Here is a 24,216-nt window from a genome sequence, read left to right on the forward strand (position 1 = left end):
AACTAGAAGATGACCTGCAATAGCATTCAGGAATTTCCAGGTATTTTATTGCCAGGAAACCCTGAAGTCCTCCCTCTCCTGGCCCCCTCCTCCCCCCCATCAGCAGAAAAGAGGGGTGGGCGCCAACCGGCCCGTGTTCCTCCATTGCCCCGGGGCAGCCTCCTTTTCCAACCAACCACAGAGCCAGCTCTGTGGACTGAGAGCCCAGGGCGCGCCTTGCAAGAGCCCCCTGGAGGGGAAGGGTCGGGTGCAGCCCCGTCCAGCCCCTTCCCGCTCCTGGAGTCACAGCAGCTGCCAAGAACGGGCGCCTTCCCTTCGCTTTGCTTTTCTTTATGGGATTGGAGGGATGGGGGGTCCTTGAAGGTAGGAGACCTGGTCTGGGACTCCAGCGGTCAACAAAGGGTTACGTGGGCCACAGAGTTGGGATTCCTAGACCGGAGGAGAAAGGGGTGGAGAATCCCTGGAGCCCGCCAGTTTCGCTTTCGGAAGAGCTGCAGGACCCTGGCTGCCGGGAAGGGTGAGAATCTGCAGGGGTGGGGGGGGCGGGGTAGAAACCCCTGCAAGGGCGTCTCTCTGGGTCCCACGTGCGGAGGGTGCGTATGTCAGGCTTGGGGGTTTCTGGGTCTGGCCCCTTGAACTGGGGATGAGTTTGCAGAAAGGAGCAGGAGGGGACCCTTGAAGACAGCGCCTGGGATCAGGAAATTCCACATTTTAATCTCTGTATAAAATATTTCCTTTTGACTTATCCTGGACCTATTGCCCACCAGTTTCATTTGGTGCTCTCAGAGTTCTTGCATTTTGACAAAGGAAGAAAAAGTTGTTATTCTGTCTCTCCCATGTGTAACTTTAAACTCCTATAATTATAACTTTGAACCCCCTTTGAGCATCCCTTTTCTAAACTTTAAAGACTCGGGCTCTTTCGCCTTTTGATATAGGGAAGGGGCTCCAGCCCCCTCAGTCATTTAGGTCGCCCTCCTCTGTACTTTTTCCAGTCCTTGCAATGTCTTTTTGGAGATCTGGTGACCAGAATTGGGCACAGTATTCCAAATGAGGTTGTACCATAAATCTACCATAGATGTATACAGGGGCATTACAATATTCGCTTTTTTAATTGTTTTCCTAATAATCCCTAAAATAAAATTTGCCTTTTTCTTTTGCACAGAAGAGATCCATGGCTCTTTTTTGGCCTCCCCTCTCAAATCAACCAAAGGACTTGGATAGACTCCAGAGAAGGGGAGGCCTTGATTGCATTCCACAAGGGACAGACTTTGAAGACAGCTTTTAAGTTCAGAAAATACAGAAACACTATAGCTCAATTACTATCCAGACTTAGGCAAAGAGAGAATGCTGAGTTTCAGCTCTTGAAAGTGCCCCCTTCCCTCCCCCACTAGTTTCTTGCTTCATAATTTAAAAGAATATGCATATAAAGGTATACTGAGATCTCTTGGCATATGTTTTCTGAACATGGGAAGAATAATAATGGGAGGGGTGTCCATAAAACCAGAGGCTGAGGAACTAACTGTGTCTCTTCTGTCTTTCCTGTATCCGTCTTTACAGGGAGAAGCTCAGAGTGAAAAAGGATAACAGATTCTAGATCTTCAGTTGTGAAGAACCAACTCTGAGTGATTATTCAAAGTTAGAGATGGCAAAAGACACTCCCAGAGGCCACAAATTCGGGGAACTATTAGAGGCAAGAAGAATAGCTCCTCACATCCTTCAGGATGGGAGTAGTAGAGAATTTCTGCAAGGGAGGCTTGGAGAAGCCAAGAATCAGCCAGCTGGGGATGGTTCCCTTTCTCTCACTCAGTGGGAGACCCAGTGGCAGGAGTACCTCAGGATGGTGGAAAAGCCTCACTTTCCATGGGGATTTCCCCCCTTGCCTGAGAAACCTTCTCCCTGGGAAGATGCTAAAATGTTTCTGACCTCCTTTGAGCAAGTGGCCGAAGGCTGTAGGTGGCCCCAGGAAGAGTGGGTGACCAGACTCCTGCCAGCCCTCAGCGGAGAAGCCAAGTGGGCCTTTAAAGGACTGGGTGTCAGAGACAGAGAGGATTATGGGAAAGTGAAAGCAGCCATCTTGCGAGGAGATGCCCTGATCCGGGAGAAGCAGCGTGAAGAGTTCCGACGTTTCTGCTACCAGGAGGCTGAGGGTCCCCGGGGTGCCTACAGCCAACTGAGGGAAATGTGCCACGGGTGGCTGAGGGTGGAGAATCACAGCAAGGAGCAGATCCTGGAGCTCCTGGTCCTGGAGCAACTGCTGAACGTCCTTCCCCTGGAGATCCAGAGCTGCGTGAGGGAGAGTGGCCCCCAGAGCTGCTCCCAGGCGGTGGCCCTGGCTGAGGAGCTCCTCTTGAGGCTGGAGAAGGAGGTGAGGTCCATCTGCTCTGTAGGTCCTGAGTGTGGGAGGGCCTGAGGTGGAGCTGTGGCTGAGACCTATGTCCATATTGGGGTCGGGGGAGGCAGAAGGGGAGTGCGAGGGCATGATGGGAAGGTCAGTTGCTTCATTCCCCTGGGAGTGGAATCCAGAGTTTTGAGATTGGGGAGTGGGAACCAGTAGATGGGCCAGTGTTGAGGTAGCCCCTCCCCCGGATCAAGTGGGTCTTGTGGTTCTGAGAGCTCAAGCTTCTTGCCCTCTGCTGCCAACTCTGCAGGTGACAGGGTGGTCTGGGGAGTCCTGAAGACCTCCTCCCATCTCCCTCCTGGTGTAGTTGTGAGAGCTTGCATGGGTTGGTGGTTAAACAGCAGTGGACTCTAACATGGAGGACCAGGTTTGATTCCCCACTCCTCCACATACAACCAGCTGTGTGACCTTGGGTTATTCCAGTTATCTGAGAGCTGTACTCACAGAACAATTATCTCAGAGCTCTCTCAACTCCATCTAACTACCTCACGGGGTATATGTTGTGAAGAGGGGAAAGGGAAGGAGTTTGTAAGTTGCTTTGAGACTCCCTTGGGTAGTGAAAGGCAGGGTACAAAAATCAGCTCTTGGTGGCTGCCGTAATGTCCTTGGCCTTCTTGGTGGTGGGTTTCCTTTCCCTTTCCCTTTCCCTTCCTTTCCTTTCCTTTCCTTTCCTTTCCTTTCCTTTCCTTTCCTTTCCTTTCCTTTCCTTTCCTTTCCTTTCCTTTCCTTTCCTTTCCTTTCCTTTCCTTTCTTTTCCTTTCCTTTCCTTTCCTTTCCTTTCCTTTCCTTTCCTTTCCTTCCTTCCTTCCTTCCTTCCTTCCTTCCTTCCTTCCTCTCTCTCTCCCTCTCACACACACACACACATACACCTTCTTTCCTATTTTATTATATTTTATGCCACCCTCTGAAAAAGCTCTGCCCTGCTTTCTCCATGTTATGTACCAATGAACCATCTAAGCTCAGTGTGGAGGAAAGAAACCTACTCTCTTTGCCCCCCCCCCACACACACACGCATCACTCTGCTCTGAAAGGGTCCCTCTCTTTTGCTGCAGGTTCCTTTGGAGGAGGCTGCTGGGAGCATGTCTGAGGCCAGTCAGGATCCATCTGTGACTGAGTGGAGGCATCTCTTGATGGACATCAAAGAAGAGGAGGCCAGAGATTGCAGCTTGCTGGGTAATGAGGGAGGGCGGCCTTCAAGGGCCTGAGACTGGAATCATTCTTGGGCTGAGTCCGAAAGATTCTCTCGCTTCAAGAGCTACTGATCGCAATCCTTAGATTCTCTAGAGGATTTGATTTAATTGGGAGAGGGGCTGGTGAATTAAGGGAAAACCTCTTATATGAAGCCCAAGTCCCATCATCTTTTCCCTACTGGGGTTACATAATCCTTTGGGCCTTCCCAGTTTTTTGCCCTCTCTTGTCTCCAGAAATCAGGGGCTGAATATCAATGCAAGCTTCATGTTGCACCTTTCACAAAACTCTCTGGACTTTATGACGTACCCAGTTAAAAGAACGCGGCTGTAGGTAATGGGAGGGACCTCTGCCTGTGCCCCTGGAGAGATGCTGCCAGTCGGAACAGACAATACTGACCCTGAAAGTCCAAGGGTCGGATTCAGCATAAGGGAGATTTATTTGTGTTCATGGACACCGTACATCATATAGGGAGTGATGGGGAACAAATCTTAAACCCGTTTTCCACATAGGCGGTACACTACGGGGTGCTTTTTTTTTGGGGGGGGTGAAGTGAGCCAAAAGATAAAATGGACCCATTGATGGGCCAGGCCAGGCTGAAGGTGAGGTCAACTCCCACTTTTGGGGCTGAAGAAGGCTGTGAGGTGGGAATAAAGATACACACCAGGAGATAGGAGAGATTGGTCTGAGTTTCTGGCGGGACTGCTCATAGGACCTCTCTTCATTCTAGCCGGAGAATTCCAGGGGTCATCATTGGAAAATGCTGAGGAGGAAATGTCTAAAGGAAGCTCTGGGGATCCAGGTGGAATGAAGAGGAAGGAGGGAACCAACACCCCCGAGAGGAGGGATAAACGTATCGCTTCCCAAGGAGGAGGACACTGCCAGGAAATCCCAGCCCAAGAAGGAAGTCCTTCCCTAAACAGAAACAATGAAGACCTTAGTTCTAAAAAGGGAATCCACTGCAAGGACAAAGAAAACATACGTTTGTCTTTTGGAGAGAGTTGTATTCAGAGAAGGAGTCTTGTTCTCCAGGAACAAATTCATTCCGGAGAGAAACCGTATCACTGCTTGGAGTGTGGAAAGCGCTTCAGTCGTCAAGCTGCTCTTACTTCGCATCAAAGAATTCACTCAGGTGAGAAGCTGTGTAAAATCTTATTTCATTTAGCTTCATGCACCCCTCCTTGTCCTTTGAGTCCCCCAAATGATCTGATGTGCTTGGGAGAAGGGCTGGGGACCAAAGAAGAGGTCTGCTGGAAGAAATCCAAGGGCCAGTGACCCTTTCCTATAGGGGACACCTAGCTGTCATTGGGCTGGTCCAAGTTCTTAACCCCCCTCCAGAAATCAGGGGGGTCCTCTTTGGGATGTTTGGTTTTTGTGATGAGGCTTTTCTGCTCTTTTTCAGAAGATGAAAGCCCACTGCTGCCCCTTCTCACACCTGTCACAGAACTCCCTGTATGTTATGATTCAGAAGAGAACCCATTGATCAGCTTGGAGAGTGGAAAGAGTTTGTGTAATGGTAAAAAAGGTTATGTAGATTTTACAAAGCATAATAGAATGAAGTTATTGACATACGAATATGAGTCTCAGCTCCTAGCACACCCAAGAATCTATGTAAGGGAAAAACCTTTTGAATGCGCAGAGTGTGGGAATAAATTTTCTAATGTTCATACTCTTCAACGACATGTAAGAATTCACACAGGGGAGAGACCTTTTGAATGCTCACAGTGTGGAAAGAAATTCAGTAGGAGTTATGATCTTCAGCTACATGAAAGAATCCACACAGGGGAGAGACCTTTTGAATGCTTACAATGTGGAAAGAAATTCAGTAGGAGATATCATCTTCAGCTACATAAAAGAATCCACACAGGGGAGAGACCTTTTGAATGCTCACAATGTGGAAAGAAATTCAGTAGGAGATATCATCTTCAGCTACATGAAAAAATCCACACAGGGAAGAGGCCTTTTGAATGCTCACAGTGTGGAAAGAAATTCAGTAGGAGCTATGATCATCAGCTGCACAAAATAATCCACACAGGGGAGAGGCCTTTTGAATGCTCACAGTGTGGAAAGAAATTCAGGAGGAGTTCTGATCTTCAGCAACACAAAAGAATCCACACAGGGGAGACGCCTTTTGAATGCTCACAACATGGAGAGAAATTTGGTCAACTTAATCATCTTAATTAGCATCAAAGAATCCACACAGGTGAGAAACAATTTTAATGCTCTAAATTTGGAAATAAATTCCATCGGTGGCACCCTTCTATATCATAAAAGAATCTACACAAGGGAGAGCAACTTCAACAGTACCAAATAAAATACACTTTGAATGCGCACAGTGTGGAAAGAGTTTCAAGTTGAATGGCGACCTTCATTGGCATCCGAAAACCTGCACAGGTGATAAACCTTTTAAATGTTCAGAGTGTGAGAGGACCAGATGATGAAAATGGTGGGATTTGCCAAAATAGCTCTGCTTAACTCTTTGATTAGACTAGAGAAAAAAGTATAACTTCATCTACTATTTCTATTTGGAAACCCTTTATAGACTTTTTGCAGAAAAGTGAAAAGTTAATGGCTTTGCGGAATAAGGGAAAAGAAGTTTATCAAAGTTGATAATATAAATTAGACTATTTGAGATGCAATAGAAAAAGGAAGTTTTTTAAATTCATAACTCTAATTGTAATAACTTGAAAGCAAGCAGTTTTAACTAGAATGTTATTTTGAAACAAGTGTCAATATTACTGAGGATTTGAAAATGTAATTGACATCCTTCTGTTTTATATTTTACACCTGTTTATTGCGTTTTCTTCTTGCTCCTGATCTTCATCTTTTAAATCTTTTTAATCTTAATCTTTTAAATAAAATATTCAATAAAATATATTTTTAAAGTTCCACACACCAGGGTTGCAATTCTGTGTGAATAAAGTACGGCCCGCACACAACACCAGCATGCTACAAAAGAAGTTGCAGTGTTGCTTTTTAGCAACTACCCAAAGGAGTCTCAAAATGCCTAAGCATTGCCTTCCTTTCTTCTCTCCACAACTGATACCCTGTGAGGTTAGTGGGGTTATATAGGAGACAGCGGCATCCGCCTCTGGTCCAGCTCATTAATAATAATATTTTACAAACCAATAATAAAAACATAAATAAAAGTATTGACAAATACCTAAAATTGAGACTTACGGGGGCCAGTGCTGAAAACATCCCTATCAATATCCTATTCTTCTTTTACAATGAATTAAATGAATTTGAAGACAAGACAGACTCAAAATATAGACGCATGCATTTTAAAGAGAAACTCCCCTCGCCCAAAGCACATTTGGGGAGCCTCCTGTGGGTTCCCCCTCCCCTTTCAGGATGGATGAGATGCGCTAAGGTCGGCCGGCCGCTCTCTCTGGCTTTCCTGCTGGGGAGCCATGCGCTTTGCCTCATGCAGGACCAAAGACATTTCTACGCCTCAATAAGTACCCCAACTGCTTAATTCTAAATGCTCTTACAGATGAGGCAGTTTACATATATTTTATTCAATCAGAAAAAAGAGGTTTTATAGGAAAAATAGAAGATATATTGCAATAGCATTCAGACATTTCCAGCTATTTTATTGCCAGAAAACCCTGAAGTCCTCCCTCCCCTGCCCCCCCTTCCCCCTTCCCCCTTCCCCCTTCCCCCCCATCCGCAGAAAAGCGGAATTGGCGCCAACCAGCCCTGTTTCCTCCATTGCCCCAGGGGCAGCCTCCCTTTCCAACCAATCACAGATCCAGCTCTGTTGACTGACGTGCCTCCCTCCCGCCCCTTCCGCCGAGCCTTTGTCTCCAGGTGGGAAGTGAGGGCGGCGCATCGCGAGCCGCGCAGGAGCGGCTGATTCCGGCGGCCAGTGAAGGGTTAAGCAGGCGACAGAGTTGCGTTTCCTAGAAGGGGCACAAAGGGGGAGGGAGAAGCCCCGGGGTCATCCTGCGGTTTCCCTATCAGAAGAGCTGCAGGAGTGAGGAGGGTCTCCCGGGGTGCCGCGTGCAGGGGGGGTGGGGTGGGGGCGTGTGTCAGGGGGGGAGGGTTTCTGGGCGGGGCCTGGGGCCTGGAGATGGCACAGGGGGGGGGGATCGGGGTTCCCTCTGGGCATGGAAGGGATCCCCTTCTTCAGGGGTAGTCAACCTGTGGTCCTCCAGATGTTCATGGACTACAATTCCCATGAGCCCCTGCCAGCGAACGCTGGCAGGAGCTCATGGGAATTGTAGTCCATGAACATCTGGAGGACCACAGGTTGACTACCCCTGCCCTTCTTGATCTCTGCAAGGAAAACCTCCCCTAGAGGGGAAGGGGGAGATACGACCCTGCCCCAATCTGGGTGAGAGGAGGGTCCCTTTCCCCTCAGCCTATCCTTAGCTGAGCCCCTTCAGGGGTGTCCGCTTGGATCCCTGGGGAGGGGGCGGGATTGCCTCGTTTGCCCTCCTCAAAAGAAGGTTTTCCTTGTTGTGTCCAATGGGGTTGCTTTGGAGCAGGAGGAAAATGTGCAAGGGCCATTTGGGTGTAGGAGATGGAGAGATTTGGCGGACGGGGGCGGGGGGGGGTGCAGGAGACCCCTTTTATTCTCATTCCCCTTCTTTATAATCCCAAACAGAGAGATTTCCTTTTTCAAATAAAGACTCTTGCTGCTGTAGCCAGATTTAGAGAAACAATGTTCCATCTTTTTTTTTTTCACATTCCTTTCCCATTAAGAAATGTCCTAAGTTTAATTAGGACCTCAGTCTTTAGCATTTTCTGGATTAAGGCATGCATTTGTGTCCAGAATTTCCCCCTCCCTTTCATACCCACCAAAGATAATAAAATGGCCATGTGGGGGGGGGGGAATTTCCCTTTCTCAGCTCCCTCCACCACCTGCTGAATGTTAGAAATTCCTATCATGTCCCCCCCCCCTATTTTCTAAACTGAAAAGGCCCGGCCTTTCCTCACAGGGAAGGTGCTCCACCCTTCTGTCATCTTGGCCACCTTCCTTGGTACTTATTCCAGGTCTGCCTGTCCTTCTGGAGATCTACTGAGTAGAACTGGACAGGGGAGCGTGGTATATAAATAAATAACTCCAAACAAGGCCTCGCCACAGATCTAATCCGGGGGCATTACAGCATGGGCAGTTTTATTCCCAATCCCGTTCTTTCCCCTCCCTAATATATAGCAATTTCCTTTATCAAATAAACACTCTCAGAGTTGTAGCCATATGTAGAGAAACAAAGTTCTGTCTTTTTAAAATTCATTTCCCATTAATCCCAAAAGAAATGTCTCCAGTTTCATTAGTACCTCAGTCTTTAGCATTTTATGGATTAAGGCATGCATTTGTGTCCAGAATCTCCCCCTCCCTTTACATGTCCACCAAAGATGATAAAATGGCCATGAGGTTTACATTTCCAAAAAGGGTTAGGCACACTTTTATACATTTTTGATCACCTGTTGGGTGGCAGATACCAACAATACATCATTATTTTGTAAAATCCAAAAGAACAGCCTTTACATTTCACAATTGTGGAAGGAATTTTTTAGAAGGATGTGTCTACATCCAAGTTATAAATGGGAGAACATATAATTTAAAAGAATATACATAGAAAAACATATTGATACCTTTTGGCATATGTTTTCTGTACAGGGGAAGAATAATCACGCAGGGGCTGTAAGACCAAGTGTGTCTCTCCTCCCTCTTTCTCGTATCTGTCTTTTCTGCAGGGAGAAGCTCAGCGTGGAAAAGGATAACAGCTGTGCAGAACCAACTCTGAGTGATTAATCAAAGACAGAGATGGAGAAAGACACTCCCAGAGGCCCCCAATGGGGAGAGATGTCAGGGGCAAGAAAAATAGCTCCTCACATCCTCCAGGCTGGGAGTAGTGGAGAGTTCCTGCAAAGGAGGCTTGGAGATCCCAAGAATCAGCCAGCAGGGGAGGGCTCCCTTTCCCTCGCTCAGTGGGAAGTCCAGTGGCAGGACTTCCTTAGGACAGTGGAAAAGCCTCACTTTCCGTGGGGATTCCCCCCCTTGCCAGAGAAACCTTCTCCCTGGGGGGATGCCAAGGCCTTCCTGACCTCCTTCGAGCAAGTGGCTGACGCCTGTGGGTGGCCAAAAGATGAGTGGGTGACCAGACTCCTGCCAGCCCTCAGCGGAGAAGCCAAGTGGGCCTTTAATAGTCTGGATGTCTCGGACAGAGAGGATTATGGGAAAGTGAAGGCAGCCATCTTGCGAGGGGATGCCCTGCGCCAGGAGAAGCAGCGTCAACAGTTCAGGTGTTTCTGCTACCAGGAGGCCGAGGGTCCGCGGGGGGCTTACAGCCAACTGCGGGAAATGTGCTGCAGGTGGCTGAGGGTGGAGAACCACAGCAAGGAGCAGATCCTGGAGCTCCTGGTCCTGGAGCAATTGCTGAGCGTCCTGCCCCCGGAGATCCAGAGTCGGGTGAGGGAGAGCGGCCCCCAGACCTGCTCCCAGGCGGTGGCCCTGGCCGAGGAGCTCCTCTTGAGGCAGGAGGTGGGTCTTTTCTGCTGTGTGGGCCCTGAGTGTGGGAGGGCTTGAGGTGGAGCCAGGGATGAGATCTTTGCCCAGACTGGGGAGAAGCAGGGTGATGGAAATGTGATGAAAAGGTGTGTTGCTTTACACCCCTGGAAGAGGAATCCAGAGTTTTGAGATTGGGGAGTTCTTCTCTCTCAACGTGGGGACCAATAGAGCGGGCAGTCTTGAGGCAGTTCCTCCCCCTGATTCAGTGGGTCTTGAAGTTCTGGGCGCTCAGGTGGTTTACGTCATTGTTCTTCTAGGTCTTCACTACCCTATGAGTGATTTGTATTATTGTCCTCCAGATTTCCACTGTTCTTAAGGATCCCTACCCTCTGTGTTTCCCCCACCCACCCAGGATTGTCACTGTGCTTTGAAAGGGTCACTCTCTGGCATTGCAGGTTCCTTTGGAGGAGGCTGCTGGGAGCGTCTCTGAGGCCAGTCAGGATCCGTCTGAGAGCGAATGGAAATACCTCTTGATGGGCATCAAAGAAGAGGAGGCCAGAGATTACCTGGGTAAGAAGGGAGGGAGGAAGTCTTGGGCCCAGTCCAAGTGGCTCTCTCTTTCTCTTTCTCTTCAGGAACTGCTGATTCCTGTACTTAGTTTTATCTGTTTTTTCATTTTTCAAGAGGATTTGATTTACTTGGGAAAGGGGCTGGTGGATTAGAGGAGTCCTCCTGTATGAAGCCCAATTCCTATCACCCATTCCCTACAGGCCTTTGGGTTTGTCCAGTTCTCTCCAGAAGCCAGAGGCTGAAAACCAACACAAGCCTCCTGTCACACCTGTGACAACACTCTCTGGACTTTCACATCACCAATTAAAAGAATGAGGCTGTAGGTAATGTGAGGGACCTCTGCCTGTTTCCCTGGAGAGATACTGAGCTTGAGGGGCCAAGAGTCAGATTCAGTATAAGGGAGATTTGTTTGTGATCACAGCAGGTCAAAGACGAAGTGACGGGGAACAAATCTTTAACCTTTTCCGCTTAAGGGGTACAATATGGCATATTTCTTAGGGGTTGAGGGAGCCAAAAGATAATATGGCTCCATTGACTGGCCAGGCACGGCAGAAGGTGTGGCAAGCTCCAGTTACGGGGGCTGAAGGAGGCAGTTAGGTGGAAATATAAATACAAAATAGGAGATGGGAGGGACTGATTTGAATTTCTGGAATGACTGCTGATTGGATCTCTCTTCACTCCAGCCGGGAGCACAGAGAAAATGGCCGGGGAATTCCAGGGGCCATTGTTGGAAAATGCTGAGGAAGAAGGCTCTGAAGGAACCTGTCAGGATCCGAGTGGAATCAAGAGGAAGGAGATAAACAACGGTGACGAGAAGAGGAATAAACGCGTTGCTTTCCAAAGTGGAGGCTGCCAGAATATCCCAGTCCAAGAAGAAAGTCCTCCCGAAAACAGATTTAATGAAGACCTGAGTTCTAACCAGAGAATCCACTCCAGGGAAAAAGACAAGGGAAGTCTGTCTGCTGGGAAGACTCATATTCAGAAAAGGAGCATTACTTTCCAGGAACAAATTCACTCAGGAGAGAAACAGTTTAACTGCTTGGAGTGTGGAAAGTATTTCAGTCGTCAATCTGCTCTTACTTTGCATCAAAGAATTCACTCAGGTAAGAACTTGTTTTACTTCTCCTTTCATTCACCTGTCCTCTCATTCCCCCAAATGATTTGATGTGCTTGGGAGAAGGGCTGCTGCCCAGAGAAGAGGTCAGTGCGATGAAGTCCAAGTCCCACTGATTCTTTCCTACAGGGGTCACCTACAGGGGTCCTTGGGCTGTGACCCCTACTCCCAGGAACCAGGGATCCCCCTTTGGCTGTTTGATTTCTATGATGATACTTTTATGGTGTTTTTCAGAAGCTGAAAGTCAACTCCTGCCCCTCAGCACACCCGTAACAAAACTCCCTGGATGTTATGATTCAGAAGACAAGCCATTGACTCGCTCGGGGAACGGAAAGGGTTTACGTGACGAACAAAAGGGCAATGTACATTTTCCAAAGCAGAACAGAATGAAGGCAATGAAGTGCAGATACAGGTCTCATCTCCATGCACACCAAAGAACCTACCTGGTGGACAAAAGTTTTGAGTGCTCAGAGTGTGGAAGGAAATTCAGTAGGAGTTTCCATGTTCGACAACATCAAAGAATCCACACAGGGGAGAAACCGTTTGAATGCTCAGTGTGTGGAAATAAATTCAGACAAATAGTCCATCTGCAGAAGCATCAAAGAATCCACACAGGGGAGAAACCTTTTGATTGCTCAGTGTGTGGAAAGAAATTCACTAGCAGTTTCCATGTTCGACAACATCAAAGAATCCACACAGGGGAGAAACCTTATAAATGCTCAGAGTGTGGAAAGACTTTCACACGGTTTGACAGTCTTCGACAACATCAAAGAATCCACACAGGAGAGAAACCTTTTGAATGCTCAGTGTGTGGAAAGAAATACAGTCAGAGTCGCAGTCTTCAAAGGCATGAAAGAACACATATGGGGAAGAGACCTTTTCAGTAATCACAGTCTGGAATGGTATTCCATCAAAATATTTATCTTCATTAGCATCAAACAATCCATGCAGGGGAGAAACCTTTTGAATGCTCAGTGCAGAAGGAGTTTAAGTTCATTGGGACAAATAAAACCTACACAGATGAGAAACATTTCAAATGTTCAGAATCTGGAAAGAGCTTCAGTTGGCGTAGCCGTCTTCAGTGGCATCAAAGAAGCCACATGAGGAACAACCGCAGGGGCTGCTAAACCTGTGACAAGAGTCCACACTTAAGTGAAACCAAAAGGGTATCTGCACTGTAACCTTACCATAGCCATAGAAAGAGACAAACCAATATGATTAATACAGGCAAGATAGGATAAGTGCTAGGATCACAGAAAGAGCGGAAGCCATGATTGGAACCTCAGATAAATGTCAGGGGAGAACAGAGAGATGGGCTCTGAGGGTGAAAGGCGATCCCAGACCAGCTCTGCCCTCCTTCAGCACTGAATAAGCCACATGAGAGAAATCTCATAGATGTTCTGGACATGAGAAAACTTGATAGAGAGATCAGACCCTCCTGTTCATCAGAGAATCCACGCGGGGTAAAGCTTTCTGCTTGAACTGCCCTGTTTTGGATCTGCAGAGGCTCCTTTGGGATTGCCCAGATGTGGTGGGCCCAGGCAGCTATCAGATTTTCAATGTGTCACTTGTGGAATTAATTCAGATTAATATGCAGTCATCAGCCAATGTTTTTTAAAATAAGTCAATTTAAGGACATCGTGTGCTCGTCAAAATAGTCTATAAAAAAGCAGAAAGAAATCCGCCCGCTTCAGCGAGGCCTTTTCTGCATTGTCAGGCCTTTGTGTTTTCAAGAGCCAGAGCGTTGGGCTACAGAGGGGTGGATCCGAGTTCCAATCCCACGTGAGGGACTTACTGAGACCGAACCCAGGTACAGCTTGGTTATGCTCCTGCATCAAGGTAGGGTCAGCCTCGAAAGCTGCTCCTAAGGAAACTCTTATTCTGTGTAGCAGCCCTGATGTGTGGAGACCTCAGGACCCTTGATGCTGAGCCATTCAGGCCGTGGAAAGAGTCACCGGCAGCTCACCTCCCTCCCTGGGCCGCCCCTTTCTCCTTTCCCCTCCTGCCACCCCCTTCCCTTTTTCCTCCTCGCCTCACTTGGTTTGCCTGTTTCCACTTTCAGGTAGGCCGAGTACAACTGCAGAGGACATTCAGGGATGGCAGCTCTCCCTCCTAGCCTCCCGTCTCCTCTTAGCTGAGCCCTTTCAGGGGCTCCAAGGGAAACCCACCCAGAGCCCTGGGGAGGGGGATTGCTTTGCCTCCCCTCCTCAAAAGAAGCTTTTCTTTGTTATAGCTGATGGGGTTGCTTTGGAGCAGGTGGATGGGTGCAAAGGGCAACTACACCCCCTCCCCCGTCAGAGAGACTTATCCTCTGCCACTACCAACTGCCTAGTGATCGCTGGCCCCAGGGAAGCTTGCATGACCTCAACCAGAGCCAGAGCTTTCTCCATCCAGGCCCCCACCGGGTAGAACGAGCTTCCGGAGAGAGAAGAGCCCCAAGGGAGCTTAAACTTCCGTAGGGCCTGTGGCTTTGCAGAATAAGGGAAAAGAAGCTTATTAGATCAAAGGTGGTAATAGCAGTAAGACCATTTGAGATGCAGTAGAAAAAGTAAGTTTCTTTCTTGATGACTAATACTTTGCAATACGTTGAAAGCAAGCAGTTTTCACTAGAATGTTATTTTGAAACAAGTGTCTATGTTACTGATCTCTGTTGCTGAGGATTTAAAAATGTAATTGACATCCTTCTGTTTTACATTTTACATCTGTTTATTGTTTTGACCCCTTGCGTTTGTTTCTTGCTCTTCATCTTTTTAATAAAACAGTCCATAAAATATATTTTAAAAGAGAAACACACCAGGGTTGCAATTCTGTGTGAATAAAGCACAGCCTGCACACAACACCAGCATGCCGCCAAACAAGTAGTGTTGCGGTTTATCCTGTTTGGTGCCAGTTTGAGAGGCAGCTTGGTGTAGTGGTTAGGAGTGCGGAGTTCTAATCTGGCATGCCAGGGTCAATTCGGTGCTCCCCTACATGCAGCCAGCTGGTTGACCTTGGGCTCGCCAGAGCACTGATAAAACTGTTCTGACTGAGCAGTGATATCAGTGCTCTCTCAGCCTCACCCACCTCACAGGGGAGAGGAAAGAGAAGGCGACTGTAAACTGCTTTGAGCCTCCTGCAAGTAGAGAAAAGCGGCATCTAAGAACCAACTCTTCTTCTTCTCCTTCTCCTTCTCCTTCTCCTTCCTCCCTCACTACCCAAAGGAATCTCAAAACGCCCAACCATCACCTTCCTTTTTCCCCTCCACAACAGATACCCTGTGAAGTTAGTGGGGCTATATAGTATAAGGAGGCACCCACCTCTGGTCCAGCTGACTAATAAGGAGGTTTTGCCAGGCAGCTCCACACTCAGCCAGAATCTTGGTCTGCCAAGGCCAGTCTTGTCTCCTGACCGGCAGGGGTTCTCCAGGATCCCTCGTGAGAAGCTTTCCGACTCTCTTTCCCCTGATCCCTTAAACTGGAGATGTTGGGATTTGAACCTGGGGGCTTATTAGCGCGAAGCAAACACCAGAGATGGAGGGTGAACACATGAAACCGCCCTAAACTGAATCAGACCTTCAACATCAGTACTGTCTACTCAGATGGGCAGCAGCTCTCCAGCCAGAGGCCTTTCCTATCACCTCCTGCCAGATATTTTAACTGGAGAGAGCGAGTATTGAACCTGGGACCTTCTGCAGGCCAAGCAGATGCTCTACCAAGAAGCCACAGCCAGGAACCTTAGTAAATGCATGGGCAAACAGGTTGGGATCAGAATCACAACCCCCCCCCCCCGAAACATAAATACCTAAAATTGAGACTTATGGGGGCAGTGCTGAAAACATCCCTATCAAATATTCCCCCTCCCCTTTCTGAATGGATGAGATGCGCTAAGGTCGGAGGTGCCTCAGCAGGCCGCTCTCTCTGGCTTTCCTGCTGGGGAGCCATGCGCTTTGCCTCCTGCAGGACCAAAGACATTTCTACGCCTCAATAAATACCCCAACTGCTTGTTTTTAAATGCTCTTATAAATTATGCAGTTTATATATTTCTTCAATCAGAAAAATAGGTTTTCTATGAAAAATAGAAGGTATATCAAATATCATTTGGCAATGTCCACATAATCCCATGGCCAGAAAATGCTGAAGCCCCCCCCCCCCCGTCCTGCCCAGCCCCCATTCCCAGCCCCCCCTCCCCCCTACAAGGAGAAAGGAGGAATTGGCACAACCTGCCCTTGTTCCTCCCACTGCCCCGGGGCAGCCTCCCTTTCCAACCAACCACAGAGCCAGGTGTGCTGATTGACGTGCCTCCGCCCCGCCCCTTCCGCCGAGCCTTTGGTCCCCAGGTGGGAAGTGAGGGCGGCGCGTCCCGAGCCCCGCAGGAGCGGCGAGTGAAGGGTTAAGGAGGCGACAGAGTTGCGTTTCCTAGAAGGGACGCGGAGAGGGGGCGGAGGAGGACCCCTGGAGTCCTCCCCCAGTTTCCCTTTCAGCGGAGCCGCAGGACGGAGGAAGGGTGAAGCTCTGCGGGGGTGGCGGGAGGGGGAGGGGGAGGCCGCCCTGCAAGGGGGTCTCCCGGGGTCCCGCGTGCGGAGGGGGGCAGGGTCAGGGGGGAGGGATTCTAGGCTGGGGGTGGCGCAGGGGGGGGACCCCCTTCTTGATCTCTGCAAGGAAAAGCTCCCCTAGAGGGGAAGGGGGAGGTTGAGCCCAGGTGGCCCAGGAGGTCCCTCCAACTCTATGATTCTAAGTGTTTCCTTTTGTCCACCTGGACCCATCTGCCCCATTGGATGCCCTTGAGTCCCAGTAGTTTGGGAAAGGGAGACAAAGTTCTCTTTCTCAGCTCCCTCCCCCACCTGCCGAATGTTAGGAACTCCTGTCATGTCCCCTCCTAAAGCACTCCTTTGTAAACTGAATAGACCTGGCCTTTCCTCACAGGGGAGGTGGTCCACCCTTCCGTCATCTTGGTCGCCCATCTTGAGGCTTATTCCAGCTCTGCCTGTCCTTCTGGAGATCTGTTGGGTAGAACTGGACAGGGGAGGGTGGAATAGAAATATAAATAAATAATTCCAAACGAGGCTTCACCACAGATATATATGGGGGGGGGGCGGATTATAATATGGGCTGTTTAATTCTCAGACCTGTTCTTTATAATCCCTAATATAGAGATTTCCTTTTTCAAATAAAGACTCTCAGAGCTGTAGCCATATGTAAAGAAACAAATTTCCATCTTTTTTTTCCACATTCCTTTCCCGTTAATCCCAAAAGAAATGTCTCCAGTTTAATTAGTACCTCAGTCTTTAGCATTTTCTGGATTAAGGCATGCATTTGTGTCCAGAATTTCCCCCTCCCTTTACATGCCCACCAAAGATGATAAAATGGCCATGAGGTTCACATTTCCAAAGAGGGTTAGGCACATTTTTATACATTTTTAATCACCTGTTGGGTGACAGATACCAACAATACATCATTTTATAAAATCCAAGAAAACAGACTTTACATTTCACCTTTGTGGAAGGAATTTTTTAGAAGGATGTGCCGATGTCCAAGGGAGAAAGGGGAGAACACATCATTCAAGAGAATATACATATAAAAACATATTGATACCTTTTGGCATATGTTTTCTGTACAGGGGGGTAAGAATCAGGCAGGGGCTGTAAGATCAAGCGTGTCTCTCCTCTGTCTTGTACCCGTCTTTTCTGCAGGGAGAAGCTCAGTGTGGAAGAGGATAACAGCTGTGCAGAACCAACTCTTATTCAAAGCCAGAGATGGAGAAAGACACTCCCAGAGGCCCCCAATGTGGAGAAATAACAGGGGCAAGAAAAATAGCTCCTCACGTCCTCCATGCTGAGAATAGTGGAGAATTCCTTCAAGGGAGGCTTGGAGAACCCAAGAATCAGCCAGCAGGGGAGGGCTCCCTTTCCCTCGCTCAGTGGGAAGCCCAGTGGCAGGACTTCCTCAGGACAGTGGAAAAGCCTCACTTTCCGTGGGGATTTCCCCCCTTGCCAGAGAAACCTTCTCCCTGGGGGGATGCCAAGGCCTTCCTGACCTCCTTCGAGCAAGTGGCCGAAGCCTGTGGGTGGCCAAAAGATGAGTGGGCGAGCCGACTCCAGCCGGCCCTCAGCAGAGAAGCCAAGTGGGCCTTTAATAGCCTGGATGTCCCGGACAGAGAGGACTATGGGAAGGTGAAGGCAGCTATCTTGCGAGTGGATGCCCAGAACCAGGAGAAGCAGCGGGAAGAGTTCAGGCTTTTCTGTTACCAGGAGGCTGAGGGGCCACGAGGGGCTTACAGCCGACTGCGGGAAATGTGCTGCGGGTGGCTGAGGGTGGAGAACCACAGCAAGGAGCAGATCCTGGAGCTCTTGGTCCTGGAGCAACTGCTGACTGTTCTGCCCCCGCAGATCCAGAGCCGGGTGAGGGAGAGCGGCCCTCAGAGCTGCTCCCAAGCGGTGGCCCTGGCCGAGGAGCTCCTCTTGAGGCAGGAGGTGGGTCTTTTCTGCAGGGTAGGCCCAGAGTGTGGGAGGATCTGGAGTGGAACCAGGGCTGAGACCTTTGCCCAGACTGGGCGGGTTGGGGGGGAACAAAGGAATGCCAAGGTGTGATAGAAAGGTTTGTTGCTTCATTTCCCCAAAAGCGGAATCCAGAGTGTTGAGATTGGGGAGTTATTCTCTCTCAACGTGGCAAACAACAGATGGGGCAGTATTGAGGCAGTCCCTCCCCCGCATCAAGTGTTCCTTGTGGTTTTGGGCACGCAAGTGTCTTATGTCATCATTGTTCATGGCCTTCACTACCCTAGGAGTGCTTTGTATCATTGTGCTCGAAAGTTCCACTGTTCCTTAAGGATCCCTACCCTCTGTGTTTCCCCCACCCACCCATCCAGGATTGTCACTGTGCTTTGAAAGGGTCTCTCTCTGGCATTGCAGGTGCGTTTGGAGGAGGCTGCTGGGAGCATGTCTGAGGCCAGTCAGGATCCGTCTGAGAGTGAGCAGAGATACCTCTTGATGGGCATCAAAGAAGAGGAGGACAGAGATTACCTGGGTAAGAAGGGAGAGAGGAACTCTTGGGCCCAGTCCAAGTGGCTCGCTCTTTCTCTTTCACTTCAAGAACTGCTGATCCCAATACTTAGTTTTATTCATTTTTCAAGAGGATTTGATTTACTTGGGAAAGGGGCTGGTGGGTTAGAGGAGCCCTCCTGTATGAAGCCCAATTCCTATCACCCGTTCCCTACAGGCCTTTGGGTTTGGCCAGTTCTTTGCCCTCTCCAGAAGCCAGAGGCTGAAAACCAACACAAGCCTCCTGTCACACCTTGCACAAACCTCTCTGGACTCTGACGTCTCCAGTTAAAAGAACGAGGCTGTAGGTAATGTGAGGGACCTCTGCCTGTGACCCTGGAGAGATGCTGCCAGTCTGATCAGACAGAACTGAGCTTCAGTCCAAGAGTCAGATTCAGTATAAGGGAGATTTTTTTGGTGATCACAGCAAGTCAAATAGGAAGTGACAAGGAACAAATATTTAATCTTTTCCACTAAAGGGGCACAATATGGCATGTTTCTTAGGGGTGGAGGGAGCCAAAAGATAATATGGCTCCATTGACCGGCCAGGCCTGGTAGAAGGTGCGGGCAGCTCCATCCGTGGAGGTTGTTTGGTGGGAATATATTTACAAACTAGGAAATGGGAGGGACTCATTTGAATTTCTGGAATGACTGCTGATTGGATCTCTCTTCACTCTAGCTGGGAGCACAGGCAAAATGGCTGGGGAATTCCAGGGGCCATTGTTGGAAAATGCTGAGGAAGAAGGCTCTGAAGGAACCTGTAGGGATCCGGGTGGAATCAAGAGGAAGGAGATAAACAACGGTGACGAGAAGAAGAATAAACGTGTTGCTTTCCAAAGTGGAGGCTGCCAAAATATCCCAGTCCAAGAAGAAAGTCCTCCCGAAAACAGATTTAATGAAGACCTGAGTTCTAACCAGAGAATCCACTCCAGGGAAAAAGACAAGGGAGGTCTGTCTGCTGGGAAGACTCATATTCAGAAAAGGAGCATTACTTTCCAGGAACAAATTCACTCAGGAGAGAAACGGTATAACTGCTTGGAGTGTGGAAAGCATTTCAGTCGTCAATCTGCTCTTACTTCACATCAAAGAATTCACTCAGGTAAGAACTTGTTACATCTCCTTTCATTCACCTGTCCTCTCATTCCCCCAAATGATTTGATGTGCTTGGGAGAAGGGCTGGGGCCCAGAGAAGAGGTCAGTGCGATGAAGTCCAAGTCCCACCAATCCTTTCCAAAAGGGGTCACCTGCAGGGGTCCTTGGACTGTGACCCCTACTCCCAGGAACCAGGGATCCCCCTTTGGCTGTTTGATTTCTGTGACAAGGATTTTATGCTATTTTTCAGAAGATGAAAGCCAAATCATGCCCCTCATCACACCTGTCAGAAACCTCCCTGGATGTTATGATTCAGAAGATAAGTCATTGACCCGCTCAGGGAATGGAAAGGGGTTCTCTGATGGAAAACAAGGCATTGTACATTTTACAAAGCAATACAGAATGAAGGCAATGAAATGTAGATACAGGTCTCAACTCCCTGCGCACCAAAGAACCTACTTAGGGGAGAAATGTTTTGAATGCTCAAAGTGTGGACAGAAATTCAGTCAAGGTTCTAATCTTCAACGCCATTTTAGAATCCACACAGGGGAGAAACCTTTTGAATGCTCAGAGTGTGGAAAGAGATTCACTCAGAGTGGCAGTCTTCAATACCATCTGAAAACCCACACCGGGGAGAAGCCTTTCGAATGCTCAGAGTGTGGAAAGAGATTCACTCAGAGTGGCAGTCTTCAATACCATCTGAAAACCCACACCGGGGAGAAGCCTTTCGAATGCTCAGAGTGCGGAAAGAGATTCAGCCGGGTTGACGGTCTTCGACAACATCAAAGAATCCACACAAGAGAGAAACCTTTGGAATGCTCAGTGTGTGGAAAGAAATTCAGTTATAATTCTGATCTTCAGCGGCATCAAAGAACGCACACAGGGGAGAAACCTTTGGAATGCTCAGTGTGTGGAAAGAAATTCAGTTCTAATTCTGATCTTCAGCGGCATCAAAGAACGCACACAGGGGAGAAACCTTTTGAATGCTCAGTGTGTGGAAAGAAATACAGTCAGAGTCGCAGTCTTCAAAGGCATGAAAGAACACATATAGGGAAGAGACCTTTTCAGTGATCACAGTCTGAAACGGTATTCCATCAAAATATTTATCTTCATTAGCATCAAACAATCTATGCAGGGGAGAAACCTTTAGAATGCTCAGTGCAAAAGGAGTTTAAGTTCATTGGCACATATAAAACCTACACAGATGAGAAACATTTCAAATGTTCAGAATCTGGAAAGAGCTTCAGTTGGCGTAGCCGTCTTCAGCTGCAACAAAGAAGCCACATGAGGAACAACCGCAGGGGCTACTAAACCTGTGACAAGGGTCCACACTGAAGTGAAACCAAAAGGATATCTGCACAGTAACCTTACCATAGCCATAGAAAGAGACAAACCAATAAGATTAATACAGGCAAGATAGGATAAGTGCTAGGATCACAGAAAGAACTGAAGCCATGATTGGAACCTCAGATAAATCTCAGGGAAGAACAGAGAGATGGGCTCTGAGGATGAAAGGAGATCCCAGACCAGCTCTGCCCTCCTTCAGCACTGAATAAGCCACATGAGAGAAATCTCATAGATGCTCCGGACATGGGAGAACTTGATAGAGAGATCAGACCCTCCTGTTCATCAGAGAATCCACCTGGGGTAAAGCTTTCTGCTTGAACTGCCCAGTTTTGGATCTGCAGAGGCTCCTTTGGGATTGCCCAGATGTGATGGGCCCAGGCAGCTATCAGATTTTCAATGTGTCACTTGTGCAATTAATTCAGATTAATATACAGTCATCAGCCAATGTTTTTAAAAATAAGTCAATTTAAGGACATTGTGTGCTTGTCAAAATGGTCTATAAAAAAGCAGAAAGAAATCCGCCGGCTTCAGCGAGGCCTTTTCTGCCTTGTCAGGCCTTTGTGTTTTCAAGAGCCAGAGTGTTGGGCTGCAGAGGGGTGGATCCGAGTTCCAATCCCACGTGAGGGACTTATTGAGACCGAACCCAGGTACAGCTTGGTTATGCTCCTGCATCAAGGTAGGGTCAGCCTCGAAAGCTGCTCCTAAGGAATCTCTTATTCTGTTTAGCAGCCCTGATGTGTGGAGACCTCAGGACCCTTGATGCTGAGCCATTCAGGCTGTGGAAAGAGTCACCGGCAGCTCACCTCCCTCCCTGGGCCGCCCCTTTCTCCTTTCCCCTCCTGCCACCCCCTTCCCTTTTTCCTCCTCGCCTCACTTGGTTTGCCTGTTTCCACTTTCAGGTAGGCCGAGTACAACTGCAGAGGACATTCAGGGATGGCAGCTCTGCCTCCTAGCATCCTGTCTCCTCTTAGCTGAGCCCTTTCAGGGGCTTCAAGGGAAACCCACCCAGAGCCCTGGGGAGGGGGATTGCTTTGCCTCCCCTCCTCAAAAGAAGCTTTTCTTTGTTATAGCTGATGGGGTTGCTTTGGAGCAGCTGGATGGGTGCAAAGGGCAACTACACCCCCTCCCCCGTCAGAGAGACTTATCCTCTGCCACTACCAACTGCCTAGTGATCCCTGGCCCAGGGAAGCTTGCATGACCTTGGCCAGAGCCAGAGCTTTCTCCATCCAGGCCCCCACCGGGTAGAACGAGCTTCCGGAGAGAGAAGAGCCCCAAGGGAGCTTAAACTTCCGTAGGGCCTGTGGCTTTGCAGAATAAGGGAAAAGAAGCTTATTACATCAAAGGTGGTAATAGCAGTAAGACCATTTGAGATGCAATAGAAAAAGTAAGTTTCTTTCTTTATGACTAATACTTTGCAATACGTTGAAAGCAAGCAGTTTTCACTAGAATGTTATTTTGAAACAAGTGTCTATGTTACTGATCTCTGTTGCTGAGGATTTAAAAATGTAATTGACATCCTTCTGTTTTACATTTTACATCTGTTTATTGTTTTGACCCCTTGGGTTTGTTTCTTGCTCTTCATCTTTTTAATAAAACAGTCCATAAAATATATTTTAAAAGAGAAACACACCAGGGTTGAAATTCTGTGTGAATAAAGCACGGCCTGCACACAACACCAGCATGCCGCAAAACAAGTAGTGTTGCGGTTTATCCTGTTTGGTGCCAGTTTGAGAGGCAGTTTGGTGTGGTGGTTAGGAGTGCGGACTTCTAATCTGGCATGCTGGGTTCGATTCTGCACTCCCCCACATGCAGCCAGCTGGGTGACCTTGGGCTCGCCACGGCACTGATAAAACTGTTCTGACCAAGCAGTGATATCAGGGCTCTCTCAGCCTCACCCATCTCACAGAGGAGAGGAAAGAGAAGGCGACTGTAAGCCGCTTTGAGCCTCCTGCAGGTAGAGAAAAGCAGCATCTAAGAACCAACTCTTCTTCTTCTTCCCCCTTCGCTACCCAAAGGAATCTCAAAACGCCTGACCATCGCCTTCCTTTTTTCCCTTCACAACAGATACCCTGTGAGGTTGGTGGGGCTATATGGTATAAGGAGGCATCCACCTCTGGTCCAGCTGACTAATAAGGAGGTTTTGCCAGGCAGCTCCACACTCAGCCAGAATCTTGGTCTGCCAAGGCCAGTCTTGTCTCCTGACCGGCAGGGGTTCTCCAGGATCCCTCGTGAGCAGCTTTCCGACTGTATTTCTCCTTATGCCTTAAACTGGAGATGTTGGGATTTCAACCTGGGAGCTTATGAGCGCAAAGCAAACGGCAGAGATGGAGGGTGAACACATGAAACCGCCCTAAACTGAATCAGACCTTCAACATCAGTATTGTCTACTCAGATGGGCAGCAGCTCTCCAGCCAGAGGCCTTTCCTATCACCTCCTGCCAGATATTTTAACTGGAGAGAGCGAGTATTGAACCTGGGACCTTCTGCAGGCCAAGCAGATGCTCTGCCAAGAAGCCACACCCAGGAACCTTACCAAATGCATGGGAAAACAGGAATCACAACCCCCCCCCCGAAACAAAATAAAAACATAAAAGTATTTCCATAAATACCTAAAATTGAGACTTATGGGGGCAGTGCTGAAAACATCCCTATCAAATATTCCCCCTCCCCTTTCAGGATGGATGAGATGCGCTAAGGTCGGAGGTGCCTCAGCCGGCCGGTCTCTCTCTGGCTTTCCTGCTGGGGAGCCATGCGCTTTGCCTCATGCAGGACTGAAGACATTTCTACGCCTCCATAAATATCCAAATTGCTTGTTTCTAAAGGCTCTTTTAAATGATGAACTTTATATACTTTTTCAATCAGAAAAATAGGTTTTCTACGAAAAATAGAAGATATATCCAATGCCATTCTCATGGCCAGAAAATGCTGAAGCCCCCCCCCCCCGTCCTGCCCAGCCCCCATTCCCAGCCCCCCTCCCCCCTACAAGGAGAAAGGAGGAATTCGCGCAACCAGCCCTTGTTCCTCCCACTGCCC

General features: G+C 48.5%; 2 protein-coding genes across 2 annotated transcripts; both read left to right on the forward strand.

Moving 5' to 3' along the window:
- Positions 1-233: 233 nt before the first annotated feature.
- LOC143833837 (uncharacterized) lies at positions 234-14,505 on the forward strand. The gene is given in 9 exon segments (XM_077330062.1): positions 234-517; positions 1,558-2,365; positions 3,451-3,571; positions 4,317-4,718; positions 4,989-5,835; positions 9,350-10,079; positions 10,502-10,616; positions 11,300-11,719; positions 11,965-14,505. Coding segments are annotated over 8 exon segments (4,251 nt in total). The 5' UTR covers positions 234-517; positions 1,558-1,642; the 3' UTR covers positions 12,858-14,505.
- A 1,842-nt stretch (positions 14,506-16,347) lies between these two features.
- Positions 16,348-22,809, forward strand: LOC143833986 (uncharacterized). Its single transcript, XM_077330419.1, has 4 exons — positions 16,348-18,178; positions 18,617-18,731; positions 19,425-19,844; positions 20,088-22,809. The coding sequence occupies exons 1-4, from the start codon at positions 17,462-17,464 to the stop codon at positions 20,906-20,908; spliced, it is 2,073 nt and encodes a 690-aa protein (XP_077186534.1). The 5' UTR covers positions 16,348-17,461; the 3' UTR covers positions 20,909-22,809.
- Positions 22,810-24,216: the final 1,407 nt, after the last annotated feature.

The sequence above is a fragment of the Paroedura picta genome, chromosome 3, assembly GCF_049243985.1.
Source record: "Paroedura picta isolate Pp20150507F chromosome 3, Ppicta_v3.0, whole genome shotgun sequence".
Lineage (NCBI taxonomy): Eukaryota > Metazoa > Chordata > Lepidosauria > Squamata > Gekkonidae > Paroedura > Paroedura picta.

Bases quoted from the DNA above. Each gene is read 5' to 3' on its own strand.
- LOC143833986 (XM_077330419.1), top strand. From the start codon at position 17,462: ATGGAGAAAGACACTCCCAGAGGCCCCCAATGTGGAGAAATAACAGGG. The intron at 18,732-19,424 runs GTAAGAAGGGAG...TCTTCACTCTAG, and splicing joins GGAGGACAGAGATTACCTGG to CTGGGAGCACAGGCAAAATG. The intron at 19,845-20,087 runs GTAAGAACTTGT...GCTATTTTTCAG, and splicing joins ACATCAAAGAATTCACTCAG to AAGATGAAAGCCAAATCATG.